Source organism: Stegostoma tigrinum, chromosome 14 (assembly GCF_030684315.1).
Source record: "Stegostoma tigrinum isolate sSteTig4 chromosome 14, sSteTig4.hap1, whole genome shotgun sequence".
In the NCBI taxonomy this organism is placed as follows: domain Eukaryota; kingdom Metazoa; phylum Chordata; class Chondrichthyes; order Orectolobiformes; family Stegostomatidae; genus Stegostoma; species Stegostoma tigrinum.
Window position 1 is genome coordinate 9,748,236 of NC_081367.1, and position 21,567 is coordinate 9,769,802.

General features: G+C 41.7%; 1 protein-coding gene across 5 annotated transcripts in view; it reads left to right on the forward strand.

The window, feature by feature from the left end:
* The first annotated feature begins 2,187 nt into the window (after positions 1 to 2,187).
* Positions 2,188 to 21,567, forward strand: part of scly (selenocysteine lyase) — a 28,174-nt gene continuing 8,794 nt past the window's right edge. For 2 of the 5 annotated variants that reach the window (XM_048542901.2, XM_048542905.2), the window contains exons 1-10: positions 2,188 to 2,280; positions 6,314 to 6,590; positions 7,930 to 8,039; positions 8,612 to 8,712; positions 9,276 to 9,462; positions 10,928 to 11,055; positions 12,156 to 12,317; positions 17,078 to 17,184; positions 18,563 to 18,599; positions 19,822 to 19,905. In XM_048542901.2, coding sequence (XP_048398858.1) covers positions 6,412 to 6,590; positions 7,930 to 8,039; positions 8,612 to 8,712; positions 9,276 to 9,462; positions 10,928 to 11,055; positions 12,156 to 12,317; positions 17,078 to 17,184; positions 18,563 to 18,599; positions 19,822 to 19,905 — 1,095 coding nt within the window. In that variant the 5' untranslated portion in view covers positions 2,188 to 2,280; positions 6,314 to 6,411. Of the gene's footprint in view, positions 2,281 to 2,313; positions 3,814 to 6,313; positions 6,591 to 7,929; positions 8,040 to 8,611; positions 8,713 to 9,275; positions 9,463 to 10,927; positions 11,056 to 12,155; positions 12,318 to 17,077; positions 17,185 to 18,562; positions 18,600 to 19,821; positions 19,906 to 21,567 lie in introns of those variants that run through there. The other 3 variants (XM_048542903.2, XM_059650970.1, XM_048542906.2) reach the window with 3 other exon arrangements.

Here is a 21,567-nt window from a genome sequence, read left to right on the forward strand (position 1 = left end):
CTGGACGTAGCCAGCAGGGGTGGAAGCCGCTGCAGGACGGCCAACCGCTCACTCCGTACCGCTGGGGCGTACACGTTGATCAGCCTCAGGGGAGCATTCCTGTAGGTGATGTCAGCCACTAGGAGGCGCCCCCCCACCACCTCCTGAACTTGAGAGATGGTGAAGTTGTGCCCCCGCAGCAGAATAGCCAGGCCCGAGGAGCGACAGTCGTTACCCCCCGACCAGATTGAAGGCCCACAGGTCCAGGCGCTGGACCATTTCCCGTACCTGCCGAGGTGTGGTATCCCGCACTCCTGCAAAAACAGGAGGTCTGCCTTGATGGTGGTCAGGTAGGCCAACGTGGACACACATCTTGCGGTTGACTTGACGCTGCGCACATTAATGCTCGCAACTCGTACCCCCATTGTGGGCAGTGACCGCAGTACCCTCCCCAAGTTCAAGGTCCAGCCCCTCCATCCGTCCCTTCATGCCCATTGCCCGGGCTAACTGCTGGACGCTCTCCGGGCTCAGGAAACCGTCCGTGCTGCCTTCCGGGTGGCATCCCCCCGTCAGGGGTGCGGAGGCAGGAGGGTCCGGCTCCGGGTCAGGCTGGGGACGCGCTGTTTCCTCCTTCCTGCCCGGAAGTTCCGGGGGGCCCTCCAGTGCTCCAGCGGCACTTGACTGGGTGTCAGAGGGAGCCTCAGGACGCCTCCCGTCACCTGGAAGCGGGGTGGTACTTTCCTTCCCCCTCGAGATCTTTAACTTCTGCTTCGGGTGGGCCCTCTCTGAATCCCCCTTGTCAGAGGAGCTCTCATAGCCCCCCTGTAGCTGCCTCTTCCCGCCTGATGGTTGCGGTTCCTGGGCCCGTCGACGCACCTTCCTCCTCGCTTTCCGGACTGTTGTCCACTCCCTCGGGTCGCCTGGCGCCGCCTCCATCGACTCCGGGTTGTTGGGGGGGATCGGAGCCTGCAGGGGTGCTTTGCTGGCCTCGGGCCCATCCTAGCCATGACCCGCTATCACTCATATCCTTACATACACATGAGGAAGGACACCACTTTGATTGGGACAACACATCCATCCTAGGACAAGCCAAACAGAGACACGCACGAGAATTCCTAGAAGCAAGGCATTCCAACCGGAACTCCATCAACAAACACATTGATTTGGAGCCAATCTACCCCCCCCCCCTTGAGAAAAAACAGGAAATGACATCACCAATGCAGGAAATGACATCATCAACCCAAGGAAACCTAACCAGATAAATAGAAAGCCGGACATAACACCAGCACTTCGTTGGAGGCTCACTGATGATGTTATCTAGAATGGTGACGAAATGTCTGAAAACTAACCTTCCAGCTCAGCGAGCAAACTCACATCCAGTTCTATACATATTGCTCTTCAGCTATATCGTAGGTAGCACTAGAAGAAATCAAATAAAAACAAACTTGTGACTGTTAGCATCTCCCAAAAACAAAGCCTTTACATCTTGATGCCAGTTAACCCGTGCAGGTGCTCACTGCCTTACACCACACATCCCTCAGAAAGTTCACCAGACTGATTTCCAGGATGGCAGGACTGACATATGAAGATTGATTGGCTTGGTCTATACTCACTGTAATTTAGAAGAATGGAGTGGGTTGGGGGGGGAGCTCTCATACTAAAATATAAAATCCTAATGGGATTGGAACAGTCTAGATGCAGGGAAAATGTTCTTCATGTTGGTGAAGTCCAGAACTAGGGGTCACAGTCTAAGAATAAAGGGGTAAGCCATTCAGGACTGACATGCGGAAGAATTTCTTTGCCCAGAGAATTGTGAACCAGTGGAATTGTCTCCCACAGAAAGTTGTTGGGTCCAGTCGTGAGATATACTCAAAAGGGAGCTGGACATGGCCCAAGCGGCTGGAGAGAGAGAGAGCGTAGAGTGGGATACTGATGTAGTGTGATCAGTCATGATCATATAGAATGGCAGTGCAGGCTAGAAGGGCTGAACGGCCTACTTCTGCACCTATTTTCCATGCTTCTATCCTCCAGTGCCCAATACTCATGACCCCTCTCTTGCTCCTGACTCCCCTCTGTCACCGTCCTACTGCCCCTTTGACCTTCTTTATCCACCCTGCTGGTCTCTTGTACTTCCACTCCTCCACGGACCGTGGCGCTGTGATGGGAAGCTCCATATGGAAGCGTGTGCCAGGTGAGAGCCGCGCGCACCCTAGCGGCTGGGAGGATGTAGTGGCAGGGTACTGGAGGGAGATCGTTCCCGGTGGATGGTCCTCCGCACATCCACAAGAGCCGTGCCTCCGGGTAAGCAAGAATTTAGGGTAGCGGATGAAAGTAAAGGAAGCAGGGTGGAGAAGGGTTTAGGGCCGAAACGTCAGCCTTCCTGCTCCTTTGATGCTGCTTGGCCTGTTGTGTTCACCCAGCCCTGCACCTTGTTATCTCGGCTGCTGTTGTGTGTCGGTTTGCTTCGTGTAGGCCTGAGGGTTGCCATGGCAGCCAGGACATTGCTGGACTTAGGCCAGCTCAGCTCAGGGTGGAATTCCTAACTGTTATATCTCCCCACTCTCGCTCTCCACTTGCAAAATAAACTGAATCTGGCTATTAAAACAGTCTGCACTGAAAGGTTCCTGTGACTCAGGCTACAGCCATTCCCTATCGTGTTAACTTCACTTGGTCATTTGAATGAAGAAGTTAAGCCCTTCACAGGACTATTCGTTCATCCTCAGGACCTCCCTAAGGGACCAGAAATCCTGTGTTTGGAAGCCTGTAGTTTTCACCAAGACTATTGGAGTTTCAGAAGTAGTGTAAAGAGCTAGGTTTACGAGTCAGGCAGAGGAAAATTTTGTTCCTTTCAGCATAACTTTATACACAAAGGCAATGTTATTTTGAACTGTGGAATTCTGATATAAAATCAGAAATATGCAGAAAAGTCCTGATAGGGTGTCTTTGCTCAAAATATTAGTCTGTTGACTGTTTACACATGCAGACGGAGCTGCTGTCAGGCTCCTGGCAAAGGTTACTGTAGTTTCCAGTAGCTTTTGCGAGCGATTACTGTGAGACAAGTTTTCTCCTCTTGATTTTGGAGGTTGAGGATGGAGATAAGGAAAGAAATGTTAACCTTCTTTCAGGGAATAAATTCCAATTGTTTCCCAGTCACAAGCGATATGGTAAATTATTTTTTCAGTAGGTATTGACATCTGTCATGGAAACTGATTGAAAGGTACAAACGCCATAATCAACCAAAAATTTCAGAATCCATTTTAAAGTCGTGTTACTATTATTTTTCATGTTATTTTATGTTATTTTTCTGCCGTTATAGTTGTGGAACAAAATGGGGAAAGGGCTGTTTTAAAAACCAAGGATAGTGAAATGGATTGCTGCACTCTTTGAAAGCAAGACATTTGACATGCATTCTAAATGTTCTTTATTCAAGAAGAGAGGGAGGTTACTACAGATGAGTTGGAGCCAGGGGTCTCTGTATGAAGGGAGGTTTTGCCAGCAATAATTACTTGATTGGTCTGAGAACTGGTGACCCATTGGTACATGCCAACAACAATGTTCTTGGCTTGCAGGAACAACTTGTAGATTTTGGTCAGAACCTCACAGACCTTTGAAAAGGAAGGAACTGTCCTTTGGTTTGCATGAAAAAAGCTCTTCAGCCTGAAATGTTAGCTTGTTTCTCCTTATCAGTTGTTGTAGGCAATGGCTTTTAGTAAGAAATTTAATAATTGTGCATAATTGCTCTGAGCTTCCTGCAAGCGCAAGTACCTGGAGAAGGAAGATGGAGGTGCAGCAAATCCTGACAAGCTAAAAGGATCATCCCAGCAAATCCTGTGGGTAGGATCTGCCTTCCCCCAGCCTATAACTCCTATGTTTTGTTCTATGTGTCTGTGTTCTACCTTTTGTGTGTATAGGGGAAGTCTTATAACGGGCTCAGAGTTTTAACTAGTAGAGTTGCATGTCAACAGTTCATAGTTGCGTCCAGCAGCTGTCCTGGTTAAACCTCTTATGATCCAATGTAGAGTGGTGGATTGGACTTGTTTAAAATACATAAACACCAGCCTGGAATAAGACCACAAGATGTAGGAGCAGAAATTAGTCCATTCAGCCCAACGAGTCTGCTCCGCCATTCAATCATGGCTGATAATTTCCTCGTTGTCATTCTCCTGCTTTCTCCCTGTAACCCTTGATCCCCTTGATAGTCAAGAACCTATCTATCTCAGTCTTAAATGCACTTAATGACCTGGCCCCCACAGCCTTCTGTGGCAGTGAATTCCACAGATTCACCACTGTCTGGCTGAAGAAGTTTCTTCTTATCTCCGTTCTAAAAGGTCTCCCTTTACTCGAAAGTCGTGCCCTCACGTCCAAGACTCTCTAATCAATGGAAGCATCTTCCCAACATTCACTTTGTCCGGGCCATTCAGTATTCTGAATGTTTCAATTAGATCCCCTGCCATCCTTCTAAACTCCAAAAAGTATAGTCCCAGTCCTCAAACATTCCTCATATATTAAGCTTTCCATTCCTGGGACCATTCTTGTGAACCTCCTTGGAACTCACTCCAGGGCCAGAACATCCTTCCTGAGATATGGGGCCCAAAACTGCACAGAATACTCCAAATGTGGCCTGACCAGAGCCTTATAAAGCCGCAGTAGTGCATCCCCATTTTTATATTCAAGTCCTCTCAAAATAAATGCCAACATTGCATTTGCCTTCCTGACTACTGACTCAACCTGCAAGTTTACCATGAGAGAATCCTGGATTAGAACTCCAAGTCTCTCTGCACTTCAGACCTTTGAATTTTCTCCCCATTTAGAAAATAGTCCATGCTTTTATTCTCTTAGCAAAGTGCACAATCTCACACTTTCCCACGTTATACTCCATCTGCCATTTCTTTGCCCACTCTCCTGACCTGTCCAAGTCCTTCTGCAGCTCTGCCACCTCCTCAGTACTACCTGTCCATAGTTCCTTCATCTAGATCATTAATGTATAAAGTGAAAACTTTATCACTTGTCACCAGCTGCCATCCTGAGGAAGACCCCTTTATCCCCACTCTCTGCTTCTGCTAGACAGCCAATCTTCTGTCCATGCTAGCACCTTGCCTCCTAACTCTGTGGGCCTTTATCTTACTCAGCAGCCTTCTCTGTGGCACCTTATCAAAGGTCTTCTTGAAGTCCAGGTAGATAACATCCATTGGCTCTCCTTAGTCCACCCTGCTCGTTGCTTCCTCAAAGATTTCCAGCAGATTCGTCAGGCATGACCTCCCCTTGATGAAGCCATGCTGACTTTGCTCTATTTTACTATGCACTTCCAAATATTCAGAAATCTCATCCTTCACAATGGACTCCAAAATTTTACCAACGACCGAGGTTAGGCTAATTGGCCTGTAATTTTCCATCTTTTGCCTTACTCCCGTTTTAAACAGGTGTGTCACATTCGCAATTTTCCAGTCCTCTCAGACCCTCCCTGAGTCTAGCGATTCCTGAAAGACCATCACTAACACTTCCACTATCGCTTCAGCTATCTCCTTTAGAACTCTGCAGTGTAGTCTATCTCCTTGGTTCACACGGTGTTTTAATTTATCAGGTAACAGGTAGTCCAAAACCCTACATCCAGCATGGCCTTAGCCTTAAGGGACTGTTAGATGTGTAGTATCAAGCATTCACCTTCTATTTAATTTCTTATTTTATCACTCTCACTTTATTTAAGTAGTTCAAATAGTTGGGTACGGCGAAGTAATGCAGTGACCAGGTCACAAGTAGGAGTTTTCGTGGCATGTTTTGAATCTTTATAAGGGACTTTATTGCATTTACGTTACGTCATTTGCTATTCACTGGCTTGACCATTAACTTTTTTTTCTGAGATAAGGTCAGGGCTGGACAGTATTTAAATAGGGTTACTTGCTGAGAATTGCAAAGAATTTTCAGCACACTAAAGGTCATTCAACCCAGCTAGTTTTGTTGGTAGCTAAATCCCAGAAAATATCCTCTTATCTATCCGTATTAATGTACCCTCCAGTTCTTTTCTCCCTCAGATATGTTCTTTTTTATTTCAAAAATATACTTTATCCCTCAGTCAAAAATGCAGCCTGCCTTTTCATACCTCAGTTCTTTTCTCTTGCCAGCTGAGCCATTTCCTTAGATTTTCTTTTACAGGCAGCTGGTGTTTCCTGATTAAGGGTAGTTAAGGTCAATGATCTCTTGAAGTGATATTGCTGTTTATATAACTTCATAAAGATGTAACTCTGTCTCTGATACAAAGCCCTCACCGTCACATTGTCCCTCTGACAGCTGTGATATACTTAAAATGTTAATTTTGTATTTTATTTGTATTCTTAAGGTTTCTTTGAGGATCGTTCTGAGGAAGTATCACCAGCCCCGAATCGTTAACTCTTAACGTGCTGCCAGATCTGCAGAGCTTTTCCAGTAATTTTGCTTATGTTCCTGATTTACAGCATCTGCTGTTCTTCTGGTTTTTCTTTGAGGATTGTATCGGCTGTAAAGTACTCAGCAATGGCGAAGAATGCTTGCACTGTAACCACTGACAGGCATCCAGTTACTCAAAATAATCAGAATGTGACAGTAACAATAGGAAAAAATTACTCTTCATCCGAATGGTAAGTGAGCTTACTGAGCACTGGAATAATTTTGCCTTTGTGCAATAGTGATAGCAGATGACAACAAATTGGTGGACCTGCTCCAAGAATGAAAGCACGGTATACTAAATCAATAAACTATCGTAGAATAGTTATAGCACAGAAGAGGGTCAATTAGCAATCATACCTATGATGACTTTTTGTAAGACCAACTTAGCTTGTCTGACTCTGCTATACTCCTGGAGATTTTTTCTCTTATCTGATGCAATTTTCTTTGGAGGCTACAATTGACCCACCACCACATTCAGACAGTATATTCCAGATCTTAATTAGTTGCAACATAGTGTTTCCTTATGTCATCTCTGTCTTTTGCTAATGACCTTAAATTGGTATCCTCTTCCTTCAGTATGTTTTAATGTAGCTAACTTGGAATTAATGTAATTCACATTTGATCCTTATGAAAGAGGAGCTTTACTTTCTCTTTACCATAAATTTCCTTTCACAATGACATGCCTTGTATATGAAGCAGTCCTTAATTATGGGCATGTACTGAAGATTAGGGCCTGTGCATTTTTAGGAAGGGGAAATAAACAAATGGAGTAAAAATAATACTTTGCATTGATGGATGTAAGTTTGCTCGCTGAGCTGGAAGGTTCGTTTTCTGTGGTTTTGTCACCATTCTAGGTAACATCATCAGTGAGCCCCCGGTGAAGTGCTGGTGTTATGTCCCCTCCATAATGCCCTTTTAATTTATCTGTTTAGGTTTCCTTGGGTTGGTGATGTCATTTCCTGCATTGGTGATGTCATTTCCTGTTTTTTTTCTCAGAGGGTGGTAGATGGGCTCCAAATCAATGTGTTTGCTGATGGAGTTCCAGTTGGAATGCCATGCTTCTAGGAATTCTCGTGCGTGTGTCTGTTTGGCTTGTTCTAGGATGGATGTGTTGTCCCAATCAAAGTAGTGTCCTTCCTCATCTGCATGTAAGGATACTAGTGATAGTGGGTCATGTCTTTTTGGGACAACATATCCATCCTAGGACAAGCCAAACAGAGGCACGCATGAGAATTCCTAGAAGCATGGCATTCCAACCAGAACTCCAACAACAAACACATTGATTTGGAGCCCATCTACCACCCTTTGAGAAAAAGAACAGGAAATGACATCACCAACCCAAGGAAACCTAAACAGATAAATTGAATGCGGGACATAACACCAGCGCTTCACCGGAGGCTCAATGATGATGTTACCTAGAATGGTGACGAAACATCTGAAAACGAAACTTCCAGCTCAGTGGGCAAACTTACATCCAGAACCTCAACCTAAGCTACAAATCTTCTCAAAACTCACTTTGCATTGAAACAGCATTTACATGGATTATAATGCCACAACGCCTGTGGATGCTGAGGTTATCCAAACTGTTCTTGAAGCCATGCAGGAAGCATGGGGGAATCCCAGCAGTTCTTATACTCCAGGTATGTGATAAGTAGACTCATAGGTGTGTGGTTCCTAACAGCTTCTCCTTCTACTTGCCATGCTGCCATAGAAAATTGACATCGTAACTTTTAATTGCAGATGGTCATCTCTGTGCATGCATGAGTACCTTACACAAGATCTTGCTCAACAGAATTCATGAATAGAAGTAACAGTATTTTCTCTGGCTGGACCTCGTACTGCAGCTGCTTGCCTCAAGCTGTTAGCAGCTGTACAAGTGCAGCTATAAAGCACAGAGTTTGTCAGCAATAATCTCATGACCTGATATTTTTGTTGAAAGATGGCATAGCTGGGAATAGCTGCTCTTTTAGCAGGCCTTTCAACACTGGCAGTATGTATACTGAGCAAGGAGACAGTGCACTGTTGAACATGAATTTTGAGAGCTGTTTCCAATATAGAGAAGCCTCTTGCTTTTTTTAATTTTTGCATTAAATGCACATTCCTCCTTTTCACTACTCCCTTGCTAGTGTTAGAAGTGGAAAAGGCTCACACAGAATTGTTCTATAGCACATAAAGACAAATTGTTTTCTTTATGTATCTAATTTATGATTAGGTAAGAAAGCCAAAGAGCTGATAGATTGGTCAAGACAGAGTGTGGCTCAAATGGTTGGAGGTCGGCCAGAAGATATCGTTTTCACCTCTGGTGGAACTGAGGTGAGAGGAATCCAAAATAAATTTGATTGTAAATCCCTGTTGTGGTTACTGCCTTTATTATATGCTCACATGTAAGGCAACCCAACCCCTAATTCCACCCAACTGTCTACCATCCCACTTCTGGCCCTCTCACCACTCCATAACCCATAACAATTGTACAAGCCAAGAACCAACATTGTAAATTTGCATAACGTTCGACTCTGGATATGTTGATGATTTGATGGTTTCCTTGAGTGGAGGTGCAACAAATTACAAACTCTTCCTTGTGATAATGCACTTTAAGAGTTGGTTTGATATTAATTTCATTCAGGATGGAGCATCCTTCCAGGTTGGGAAGAGAGAAAATTGTGGAGACTTTCAAACACACATGCTTAGTGAAATATCAGAGAAATTATTTCTTAGGTACTGTGTGGGCAAGATACACAACGTAGAGTGCTCAGTACTGACACTGAATCCAAAATTCCCTTGTTCTGTATGTCACCCCACCCCAAATCAATACCTGGAGTTTTACATTGCTCGCTTTGCACAAAGGCAGAACAGATGAGTATCGTTTTTTCCCCCAGGCTAACAATCTAGTCTTTCATACGGCAATCAACTACTATTGGGACCACCAACGCCAGCTGACGTGCAGCCATAGTAGTACAAAGACTGACTGGATGGCTAGGCCATTACCTCACATCATTACATCAAACATTGAGCATGATTCAGTGCAACTTGCAGTGGACAATCTGATCAAGGAGGAGAAAGCAGGTGAGATGTTATTGCTCTTCCTTATGCCAAATTATGTAATACTTAACTGTAAACATATACCTAATATTCTGCCATTGTGTTAGTTGTTTATAGGAGGTAACAACAGGTTATCAATCTCACTACTTTAAAAAATCACTGATGGTTGATAATCTACATTCTATACCCTGTCACTGGAGGAGCTTGCTGTCACTTTGATGTCCTCTTCCAAAATTATTTCTTTTCCTCTTGGTGTCATGTAACCTGTTCCACCAGGTGCATTGGAAACAAATGATCTTTTATCTCTAATCAGAGGTGATTGAGTCTTGGTTCAGTGTGGCTTTCCTGCATCTGAGTCAGATTATGAGTTTCACTTCATCTTGGTCTTAAATAGTCTACCATGTACCCTTAAACCACAACCATTAGCTCTGGACGTCCTGGTAAACAGAGCATTCTTCTTGCCGTAGCCCTGTCTAGCCCTGTTAGAATTTCATAGATTTCTGTGAGAAACCCCTCTCGTTAGTCTATACTCCTGTTACGATAGTCCTGACTATTCCAGTCTCCCTCCATATTATCAGTCCTCCCACCACAGATGTAAATCTGGTAAATCTTCAGTTCACCCCCTCCATAGCCAGAAGCCCTTCCTCTGGTAACGAGACCAAAAGCCTGCTTACTGCAAGTGTGGTCTCGTCAAGGCCTTTAAAATCACAGCGAGGCATTTCTCTTCCTGTGCTAGAATCCTATCTATGAAGGCCAAAATATCATTTGCTGCATTGCCGTCTGCTGCACTTGGCAACTAGTACACACAACGGCTCCCAGGTCTAGTTGCACCTCCTCTTTCCCAAACTATTGCCATTGAAATATAAAATCAGCCTTCCTGTTTTTGCCACCAAGACAGAAAACCTCACATTTTTTCAAATTATACTTCTGCCATGAATTTACCCACTCAACTTGCCTAAATCACATTAAAATATCTTTGCATCCCCTTCACAGTTCAACCCCCCCCCCCCCCACCCCAAGCTTTGCTTCACAGAAGGAAAATAAAAATTCATCCACTGAGGTTGAGTTAGAGAAAATGTTGAAAGTAATAAGGACTTTCCTTGTGAAACACCAGATAGCTATTGAGGCAGAGATCGTACATCTTTCTATTACACAGATATGTGATAGTTCCTCACCTAGCTGGTCTTTGCCTTCTTGCTGGCTGAGATTGGGTTGGAACAGTTGCAGCATGTGTGGAGCTGAAGGTGCAGGGGTATTTTGGGAACTATATGAGCACTTTGTTAGGAATTGGGAAATTGCTTAAGTGTATCTGGCTAGTACAGGAAAATACACTTCAGAGCCAGAGAAAAGGCAGCAACTGCTAAAAGTTGATGAAAAATTTCTTAGCTGGTTACAAATGAAATGATTTTGAGCTTTATGATAAACGTTTATATCACAGGAGCTTTTAAATGAAGGGATCATTATTTTTCTTCTTTTCTCTTCATTTCAGAAGCTACATTTTTACCTGTTTCCAAGGCAACTGGATGTGTTGAAGTGGATGATCTAATAGCTGCTGTCAGGCCGACTACCTGCCTTGTTTCTGTTATGCTTGCTAACAACGAGACAGGAATTCTGATGGTAATTATGGTTTTATTTCATTCTCAGGAATTGAGTGTCAAGGCTACTATTCCTTGCCTATATCTGGTTGAGAATGTACTCATAGCCCTTATTCTTGACACAATTATGGCTTGCACAGACTTGACAGACAGTACCTGAGATTCAACGATTTTGCTGTGGACTGAACTCGTGTGTAAGCCAGACTAAGCAAGAATCCCAGAGTTTGCTCCCTTAAGACATGAGTGAATCATTTGGGTTGAATGACAATCTCTCTACCACCATACCCACCCAAGTTTAAGCCTTGTATCTTTCAACTCAGCTACAAACATGTGGATTCGTCCACCAGTGAACCATGATTGCTAAATAAATCATTGTTTTTTATTCAAAGTGGAAAATTTATGAGTTAATAGGCCTTTGGCCACATTAAAAGTAAAGTATTATGTGAATGCTGGAAATCTGAAATAAAAACAAAAAGCACTGGAGATACTTGATGTCTGGCTGCCTTTGTGGAGAGAGAAGCAAGGTGACTGTTTTGAGTTCAATATGACTCTTCTTCAGAACTTAGACTGTCACGGAGTAGAGTGATATCAGACTTGAAATGTTGACTGCTTCTCTCTCAAATGCTGCCAGACCTGCTGAGGTTCCACTGTACTTTGGTTTTATTTATTTGACCACATTGTTTGGTCCTGCTAGCTGCCTTTTGCATAAGAGCTATATATTAGATGAAGAAGCAAATTACTGCAGATGCTGGAATCTTTACTGAATACAATAAATGCTGGAGATCACAGCAGTTCAAACAGCATCCGTGGAGAGAGAGCAAGCTAATATTTCAGGCCTAGATGACTCTTTATCAGAGCTGATGATGAAGAGTCATCTGGACTCAATGTTATTAGATGCTTCATTTACTAGTTCCAGTTAAACAGAAAATGTAGCTAATTCCTATTTTCTGTACTAAATAGCATCGTATTTACTGTATGCTGAAGCAGCATATTCCTGATGACACCACTGGATTAAATGATTTAAGTGACTGGCTCGGTTTTGTTTACCAATTATATATATTTTGCACTGCATCCTCACCATGAACACAGTAACAAGTTTCAATGGAAATTGCTCGATTACAGCCCATTGCAAAGATTTGTGAACAAGTGAAATCTCTGAATCAACAAAGAGGCCCAGAAACACCCCGAATTTTGCTGCACACAGATGCAGCGCAGGCAATCGGCAAGCTGCGGGTCGATGTGTTGGATCTTGGTGTGGATTATCTCACAATCGTAGGACACAAGGTAAAATATTTCTATGACCCCAGTTTAATGTGATAGGCTGGTAAACTAGACTTGTTGATTGGGGATTTTTTTTTCCCCTGAGGATTATTCAACTTTGGAATATACTGTTTCAGAAGATGTTGGAGATGGAATCATTGAATACTTTATAAGCTATTGATGGATTCTAGTTAGGCAATAGAATCAAAATTACAGGGGATAGATGGTAGTGTAAAATTTGGAACACAATGATCACTTGATCTTATTGAATGGAGGATCAGGCTTGAAGGACCAAATGGCCTGCTCCCCCTAATTTGTATGTTCATGTGCAATATGTGATCAGGATGAGGCCATTCAGTCTTTTGAACTTTTTGTGCCACTCAGTCACTTCTTGGCTGAATGTTCAGGATATTGGACATCAGCAACACAATCTAGGAGCTTTTGCCTCTCTGCCCTTAGCGCTATTACTATTCCATTTATATTCAGATAACAATCCCTTCGAGCCCTTATTGTTGGGGCGGCATGGTGGCTCAGTCATTAGCGCTGCTGTCTCACAGTGCTAGGAACCCAGGTTCAATTCCACTCTCTGGCAACTGTCTGTGTGGAGTTTGCACATTCTTCCTGTGTCAGTGTGAGTTTCCTCTGGGTGCTCTGGTTTCCTCCCACAGTCCAAAGATGTACAGGCTAGATGGATTGGCCATGCTACATTGCCTGTAGTGTTCAAGAATGTGTAGATTAGGGAGTTATAGGGGAATGGGCCTGGGTGGGATGCTCTGAGGGTCGGTGTGAACTTGTTGGGCCAAAGGGCCTGTTTCTACAACAAGAGATTCTGTGATATGATCATTTAAGTAGCTCCATTATAACTGCGCTGAAATTCTTGTATTCCCTGTAATTTCCATAGAAATTTATACTTGTATATCTTTCCCACAAATTGTGTGTTCTACTCCACCAAGCAATATAATTCACTTTTTTGTTCCTTAGCTCTAGCCAAATAAATTATTTTTCTGCTTTCCACTGACCCCAAACTGCTTGGTCCGCTTAAAGCAGTCCCAACCAGCTTTACAATCCTTTTCTTGGTCTACTTTTTAATAGTGACTCCAGGATACTACATGCTCCTCCTCGTCTGTTTCCACAATGATTCATATCTGCATCATGCTGCTTCCGATCTTCACAGTAATCCCAACCTGCTCTACATTCATGTGTTTCGCTGTGATCCCAGACTTTCGTCTGAGTCTTTACCTAACAAATTCTTATTGATTTTAGTCTTCAAATTTTCATTTAGTTCCCCTCCACCCCCGTCACCCCCGGCATGCACAGTCTTTGGAAAAGGACTGTTCTACATTTCCACTAACTTGATGCTATCAGAACTCACTGAGGTAGTGTTTTGGAAATCAAGTTCCACTGTTCCTGGAGTTGTCACAAATATGAAAATTTGTTAAATCACCAAATTTTGCCTAACCACAAATTACTATTCCTTATTATAATTATTAATCCCAGATTAAAAGAATATGCATCCCAGATTTTTCATTACAATAGTAGTTATTGTTAATCAAACTGTTTCTAATTAATAGAAAGAAAGAATTTTGAATTGCCAATTTTTAACTCAACAACTTAAACTCTACCTATTTTCACATTTTCATACATATACAAACAGATCCACAAAGAGACAATACAAATATTGGACTAGGGAAAAGAATCTGAAGCATCATCTGGCACCTGTCTGAATTTTTTCTCCCCTTTTTCCTTTCAAGAAGGGAATTTGCAGAGAAAATAGTTTACAGGGAAATGGGAGTGAGAGCAGCTACCAAGACATTTTCTGTTGCTTCACTGAAGAGATGGGATAGGAAGAAAGTTGGTGCTTTCATTTTGCAAGCTAAAAGCTTCTGTTTTATTGACTCCGCACAAGCGAAGGAAGACTGCCCAGAACCCAGTTAAGTTGATGTTATTGGGCAGTTGTCTCTTAGTTCAGAAACTCAATTGCTCTCCCTTTTCCAGGAAAAGGCAGCATTAGGTCTTTAGACTGAATACACGTGAAATGGCCAATTTCCTTCCCTGAATGGTGGTAATGAACCGGATGTATCTTTATAATAATTGACATTGGTTACATGGTTATTCTTCAAGAATTTTATTCAGCTTTTTATCAAATTCAGATTTCATCATCTGCCCTGGTAGGATTTGAACCCATATTGCCAGAACATTAGTCTGTTATTCTGGAATAACACCACTCACCACTGACTTCCAGGCAGAATATTTTCCTTCTACCACTCGCTGTCTTCTGTTGGCCAGCCAATTCTGTATCCAGTTCCCCTGTATCCCATTCCTCCTGACCTTCTGAATGAGCCTACCATGGGGAACCTTATCAAATGTTCCCAGTGACTCATTTTAAACACCTCAATTTGCTCAATTTCAACTGTATAAACTAAATTGATAAAAAACAGATGTAACTTGCCCAATACCGCCTCCAAGACCAACATCATTCCTGACGTTTTTTGCTCAACAGTGAAGGGAGTCTGAGCTAGGATGTGTATACAAGTGTGCTTCCTCAATTTGCATCGCAATCTCTAGGTGACAAGTACAACATATAACATTATGTTGGTCTTTATCAAATAGCTGATTGATCACCAACTCCGTTTGTTCTGCACACTTCTTAATGTCTCCATGAATATTATAAAATATACTTAGCCCTGATGGGCATGTTGGATCTATTCAATAAATGGCCAACATGAACTTGCTTCATACACACAGTTACTGTGCCTTTCAGAAATCAGATTATTCCTCAATAATCTCCTAGTCCTTTTTTGCAACTGATAGACGTTTAATGTATATATTGTATCGGTGTTGGAGTGTATACTGATGATACAAGTAGTGTAAAAGAAGTTGATGGTGAAACTCTGCATTTAAAACACAGTTAGAGGTCTCAAATTTATTGGAATTTGCAGAGGAAATGAAATATAGTCACTATGACAATGAAGAACTTCGACTATCAGATTTCACATTGTTTGTTTTGGCTAGGAATTAAGCTATTTGTGTTTAAGACCAAAAGATAAAAGAGCAGAAATGAACCATTTGGTTCAGTAAGTCTGCTCCACCATTCAATGAGATCATGGCTGAGTTGATAATCCTCAACTCCACTTTCTTGCCTTTTCACTATCGCCGTTCATTTACTTACTGATTTAAAAATCTGTAACTATACATAATGACCCAGGCTGAACAGCCCTTTGGAGTAAAGAATTCGACAGATTTACTGCCCTCTGAGAGAAGAAATCCATCGTCATTCTTTATTTCCACCTTAAATGTCTGACCCCTTTATTCTGTGATTATTTCTTTTGGTCTGACACCAACCCACATAAAGCAACCTTTCTGCATCTACCCTATAAAGTCCTCTAAGAATCTCTTTGTTTCAATAAGGTTGCCTCTTAGTCTTCTAAATGAGTGCAGAACCAGTTGATTCATCCTGTCCCTCCCTACCAGTATCAGCTGAGTGAGCCATCTGTGAACTGCCTCCAAAGCTAATATGTCGTTCCTTAGATAAGGGGCCCAAACTGTTCACAGTATTCTAGCTGCAGTCTGCCCAGTGTCATGGATAATTTTAGCAAAACCTCCCTACATTTATGCTAAATTTCCTTTGAAATAAAGGTCACCATTCCATTTGGCTTTCTTATTACCTGCTGAATCTTGATGTTAGTTTTTATGACTTGTCGACAAAGACTTCCAAATCCTCCTGTTATGTGGCTTTCAGTCGTTTTTCTCAACTTAAATAATATTGCGCTTATCTATTTTTTTCTGCTCAAATGAATAGCCTTACATTTTCCCACACTATATTCCATCTGCCAAGTTTTTGCCCATTTGATTAACGTGTCCATATCTCTTTGTAGACTCTCTGTCATCCTCACTGCTTGCCTTCACATCTGTACTTGTATCATCCCAGGCTTGGCTACAATACGTTCACTTTCCTCACCCAAGTCATCAACATATATTGTAAATAATGGTGGCCCCAGAACTGATCTCTGTGGCACGCCACTAACCACAGATTGCCATCCTCAAAATACCCCTCTTAACCCAACTGTGCCTTCTATTAGTTACCCAAACCTGTATCCATGCTAATATCCTAACTCCAACACCCTGGAGATATCTTAAGTAGCCCAATGCTTGGTACTTTAATCAAATGCCTTCTGAAAATCCAAATATTTTAAGCCCATTCTTTCCCCTTTATCTATCCTAAAATTCTAGTAAATTTATCAGGCATGATTACACCTTCATGAAGCCATGCTAATTCTGCTGGATCATATGTGTAAATCTTAATGTACTGCTATTGCATCCTTTTACAAGAAACTCAAACATTTTCCAAATATTATGCTAACTTGTCTATAGTTTCCTGTTTATTGTCTCCTCTTTTTAAATAAGGGTGCCACTTTAGCAGTTTTCCAATCCTCTGGGATTTTTCCGGAATTTATGGATTCCTGGAAGATTACTGCCCATGTGTCCATTAAGTCTGTAACTCCTTCCTTTAATATCCTGGGATACATCCATCAAGTCCAGCAATTTATCAGTCTTTAACCCTATTAGTTTTCTTAGCACTTCTTTTTTGGGTGGTAGTTTTTGTATTTATTTCCTGTCCTTTTACACTTGAATATTTAGTCATTTTGAGATGATAGTAGTTTCCTGATTCACAATTATTATTTCCTCAGCCTCATTCTGTTGGGGCCAATGTTAAATGGAAGACAGAAGCTAAAGTTATGTGTTTAAAGAAGCTTTTGCTATCTGTTTGTGTCTTGCTCTTGTAGTTCTACGGCCCACGGATCGGAGCCCTGTATGTAACGGGGCCAGGCACAAGCTCACCTTTGTACCCGATGTTCTTTGGTGGTGGCCAAGAAAGGAAATTCAGGCCAGGGTAAGTATTACAGAAAAGCGCAGAACAGTTAACTCGTGTTCTGTCCTTGGATTATACTTGAGCAATGTATGAAGCTGATTCACAGCTGAGTTTAACAATGAATTGCAGTTAGAATTTGATCTGTAGTTTCAATCTCAAGCTTGTTGGGGTTATAGTGCGATGTAGAATTTACTACCTTTTAATCTCCAGGCCTTATTTCCAAATCTATAGAACTTCAGAACGTAATCACCAATGCATTGACAATCTTTGTGGCCATATCCTTCAACACTCTGGGATGTAGAATATCAGGTCCAGGGAATTTATCTACTTTCAGCCCCATTAATTTCACCAGTATAATCCTCTTACTAGTATTAATTTCCTTCAAACCCTGTCTTCCATGGCCATTTATATGTCTAGTTCTGGGAGATTCCTTGAATCTTTCTCACTTAACACAGAGACAGAGTAATAATTTAGCCTCTCTGCCATTTCTCTATTCCTGATTATAAATTCTGCTGACTCTGCCTTCAATGGACCCATGTTTATTTTAGTCTAAAGTTTCCTTTTTACACATCTTTAAAAGCTCTTACAATGTGTTTTTATGATTTTTACATTATTGCATTCAGATGCTATTACCGATTTCCTTATCAGGTTCTTAGTCCTCCTTTGGCAGATTCTTCCAATCATCAGATTTACAGCTTTTCTGGCAACTTAATAGACTTTATCTTTAAATTTTATTAATTCACAAACTTCCTCTCCTACAGTTGACTGACTTTATTTTTAGTTTAGCAGCACGTGTTTGCATGCAATGAGTTTTTTAAATTATCTTTAACACTGTTACCCTCTGTTTTTACTTTTCCTTCTTTCCTGTCACTTAGCACCCAGTGTTCTTTCCCTCTTCCATAAAGCATGTGGAGTTTTTTTTTATCATTTTTGTTGCTCTCGAAGAAATTTCACAATCCTTTTCTGTTGCTCATCCCAGCAGGGAGGAAACTCAACTACCTTGAAGCAGCAATATTTGTCTGTGTATCCATTATCTTACCCTTTTTCTTGAATTGGCATTTTGTAACTCAAGCCCTTAAGTTTTTTTTTAATCAACTCCCCCATTGTTCAGTTCACTCCCTTAATGGTTCATAAAGTTTCCATAGTCACTCTAAGAATCCAGCTATGTAATGATCCTGTCAGATAGGTTGATATGACTGTAATGACAGATTTGGTTCAAGGTCTGATTCACTTGTGCCCATTTTTTTACCCAAGAATTGAAGTTTAAAATTTTCTTCACTTTCTTTGTCGGCATTAAGGATATCATGACTGGTTTGAATGGACTACATATGTTTTAGTGAATATACAAATGGTAAATCCAATACTTAACCTCTCTGTTTGTATTGCAATCTCTTCCCAGTACAGAAAACACACCAATGATCGCAGGACTTGGGAAGGTAAATAACACATTAATTTTTGTCCACACCATATAATTATAGGATAGGTGTCCGCAATTTTAGGTCTGCAAAAGCAGTCCTCTTCTACATTTGCCATTCTGGAGGCTGAATCTTGCTTTTATCAAGATAAGGTGAACCCTTTCAATCATTGTAAAAGAGGCAGAAATGATCTTTTCTGGAATTATATGTCTATATTCACCTCCTACAGACAGACAACCAGTTTCTTGCTCTCTATTCTAAGTGGAAGTCATATATTTGAACCACTATCTCTGGAGTATAACTAAAGGCTTTCATCCCACATTCCAGTGTGGTAAGCCTCATCTGTGCCCATTACAAGACTTCAAATGGCTTCTTAAATGTGATGCTTAGAATTTATTTCAATATTGTAGCTGGAATCAAACCAATGCATAATGAAGATTTAGCATCACTTCCATACATTTGTACTTTGAACTTATTGATTCAGCTAAGGATCCCATATTGCTTTAACAGTCTTTTCAACTTTATATGTCACCTTGAAATACCTGTGTTCCTGTGGGCCCCCTTAAAATTGTTAGTTAATTTATGTTACCTCTCATTAAAATAAATCAGTCTCAGTTCAATGCACTGAATGCAAACTATTTTATGTCTGTCCATTTCACCAGTCTGTCCACAAATGTCGTTGTCTTCCTCATTGTTTCCTGTGCTTCTAAGTTTAGCATTATCTGCTATTATGAAAACATACCCTCTATGCCCAAGTCATTGTGGTATAATCAAAAACAGTTTTGGTCCCAACAACAAGCTTAAGGGATCCCACTGCTTATTACCCTGTAGTCTGAAAAATAACAGTTCACCAATACTGTTGACATATAAATTTGTATATATTTTGGCACTGTTTCTTTATTATGATGGCTTTCAACTTTGCTAACCCTGTGTTGTATTGTGGTGGGATCAAACTTCTTTTCAGTGCCTCTGTACATATCAACCACATCCCTTATTCATTTTCTCTATTATCTTATTGAACATTATTATTTTAATTATACTGAATTGTGTACATGAAATGGCAAGTATCCCTCACCATGTTAAGAGAGCAGAAACTACACAATATATAATGGGTAATCCTACCTGGGCTGAGAGAATGGAAGGAGGTTATAATCCTTTCTCTGCTAAACAAACAGGAGCTCGTTAAAAAAAAATACTTTTAATTTATGGACTTTGATTTCATTTTACTGACCTCTTTCCTCAGGCTGCTGAATTGGTAGTCAGGAATCTCGAGGCATATGCCAGTCATATGCAAGAAGTGAGGGATTATCTGGAAGAGAAACTGTTGGTATGTATAAATGTTTAGAAATAATTAAATAATATTTTAAAGTGAAGTCACCATAGTCTTACCAGTGCACAGGGCTGCTTTCTTAGAGAGACGACTTGGTGATTTAGGGGTGGCACAGTAGCTCCTTGTTAGCTCTGATGCCTTACAGCTCCAGAGACCTGGGTTCAGCTCTAGCCTCAAGCTACTGTCTGTGTGAGCCGGGTGCTCAGTTTTCCTCCCGCAATCCAAAGATGTGCAGGCTAGGTGGATTAGCTATGGGGACTGCAGGGGTAGGGGGTGGGTCTGGGTGGGAAGCTGTTTGGAGGGTCGGCGTGAACTCAATGGGCCAAATGGTCTGCTTCCACACTGTAGGGATTCTGTGATCTTAACCTGGTCACTGCACCTCTGGTGAGGAGAGAGGTTGAGAAGAGGAGTCCTTCGTGGTAACCTCAGTTATTATGGGAATTGAACCAATACCATTGGCTTTAGTCTGTGTCTGTCCAGCAACTGATCTAAACCAACTCCCAAAATAAAACAGTGCAGTTCAGGAGTGTACATAACTCTTTGGGAAGGTCATGTGGTTTTGGATCTATGGTTCCCAGTGTTGGAGGTTTTCTTCTCCTGATCCCTGCGTTGTATATAGACTGATTGATAAAAGATCGATTGCAGTGAATAGTTAGCAACTCCTTTGTTGTACCATGTGAATCGAAAAGATAGTGAAAGGTGAACTAGACTAACTTTGGTGATCTTTGATCTAGTAATGTCTATGTTCATATGAATATTTGTGGTGAATGTTTTACATGTATGTTGTATGATGTTTTTACATGTATGATAAACTGACTACCCAAGTGAATAGTACAGTTAAAATATTGTACAGGTGTCCTAATAGTTTTCTGTGTAAAATGCTGCCTAGTGCACCAATAAATCATACAGACCAATGGTCCCACTTTGAATTCTGCTCTTTGTTAGTTGAGCTGATTTTTTTTTCTATTCACTTGTGAGACATGGTGTCACTAGCTGGCCAGCATTTCTTGCCCATCCCTAGTTGCCCTTGAGAAGATGGTAGTGAGCTGCCTTCTTGAACCCTGGAGCCCACCTGCTGTGGGTTGACCCACAATACTATTAGGAAGGGAATTCCAGGAATTTGACCCAGCGACAGTGAAGGAACGGCAATATATTTCCAAGTCAGGATGGTGTGTGGCTTGGAGGGGAATTTGAAGGTGGTGGTGTTCCCGTACGTCTGCTGCCCTTGTTCTTTTAGATGGAAGCAGTCATGGGTTTGGAAGTGCTATAAGAGGATCTTTGGTGATTTTCTGCAGTGCATCTCACTGATAGTGCACACTGCTGCTACTGAGTGTCGGTGGTGGAGTGAGTGAATGCTTATGGATGTAGTGGAAATCAGTTGGACTGCGTTGTCCTAGATGGTGTTGTTGGAGCTGCACTCATCCAGGCAAGTGGGGAGTATTCCATCACTGTCCTGATTTGTGCCTTGTAGATGGTGGACAAGCTTTGGGGAGTCAGAAGGTGAGTTACTTGTCACAGTACTCTTTGTTTCTGACCTGGGCTTGTTGCCACTATGTTTATGTGATGAGTCCAGTTGAGTTTCTGGTCACTGGTAACCCCCAGGATTTTGATAGTGATGGTAATGCCATTGAATATCAAGGGGTGGAGGTTAGATTGTCT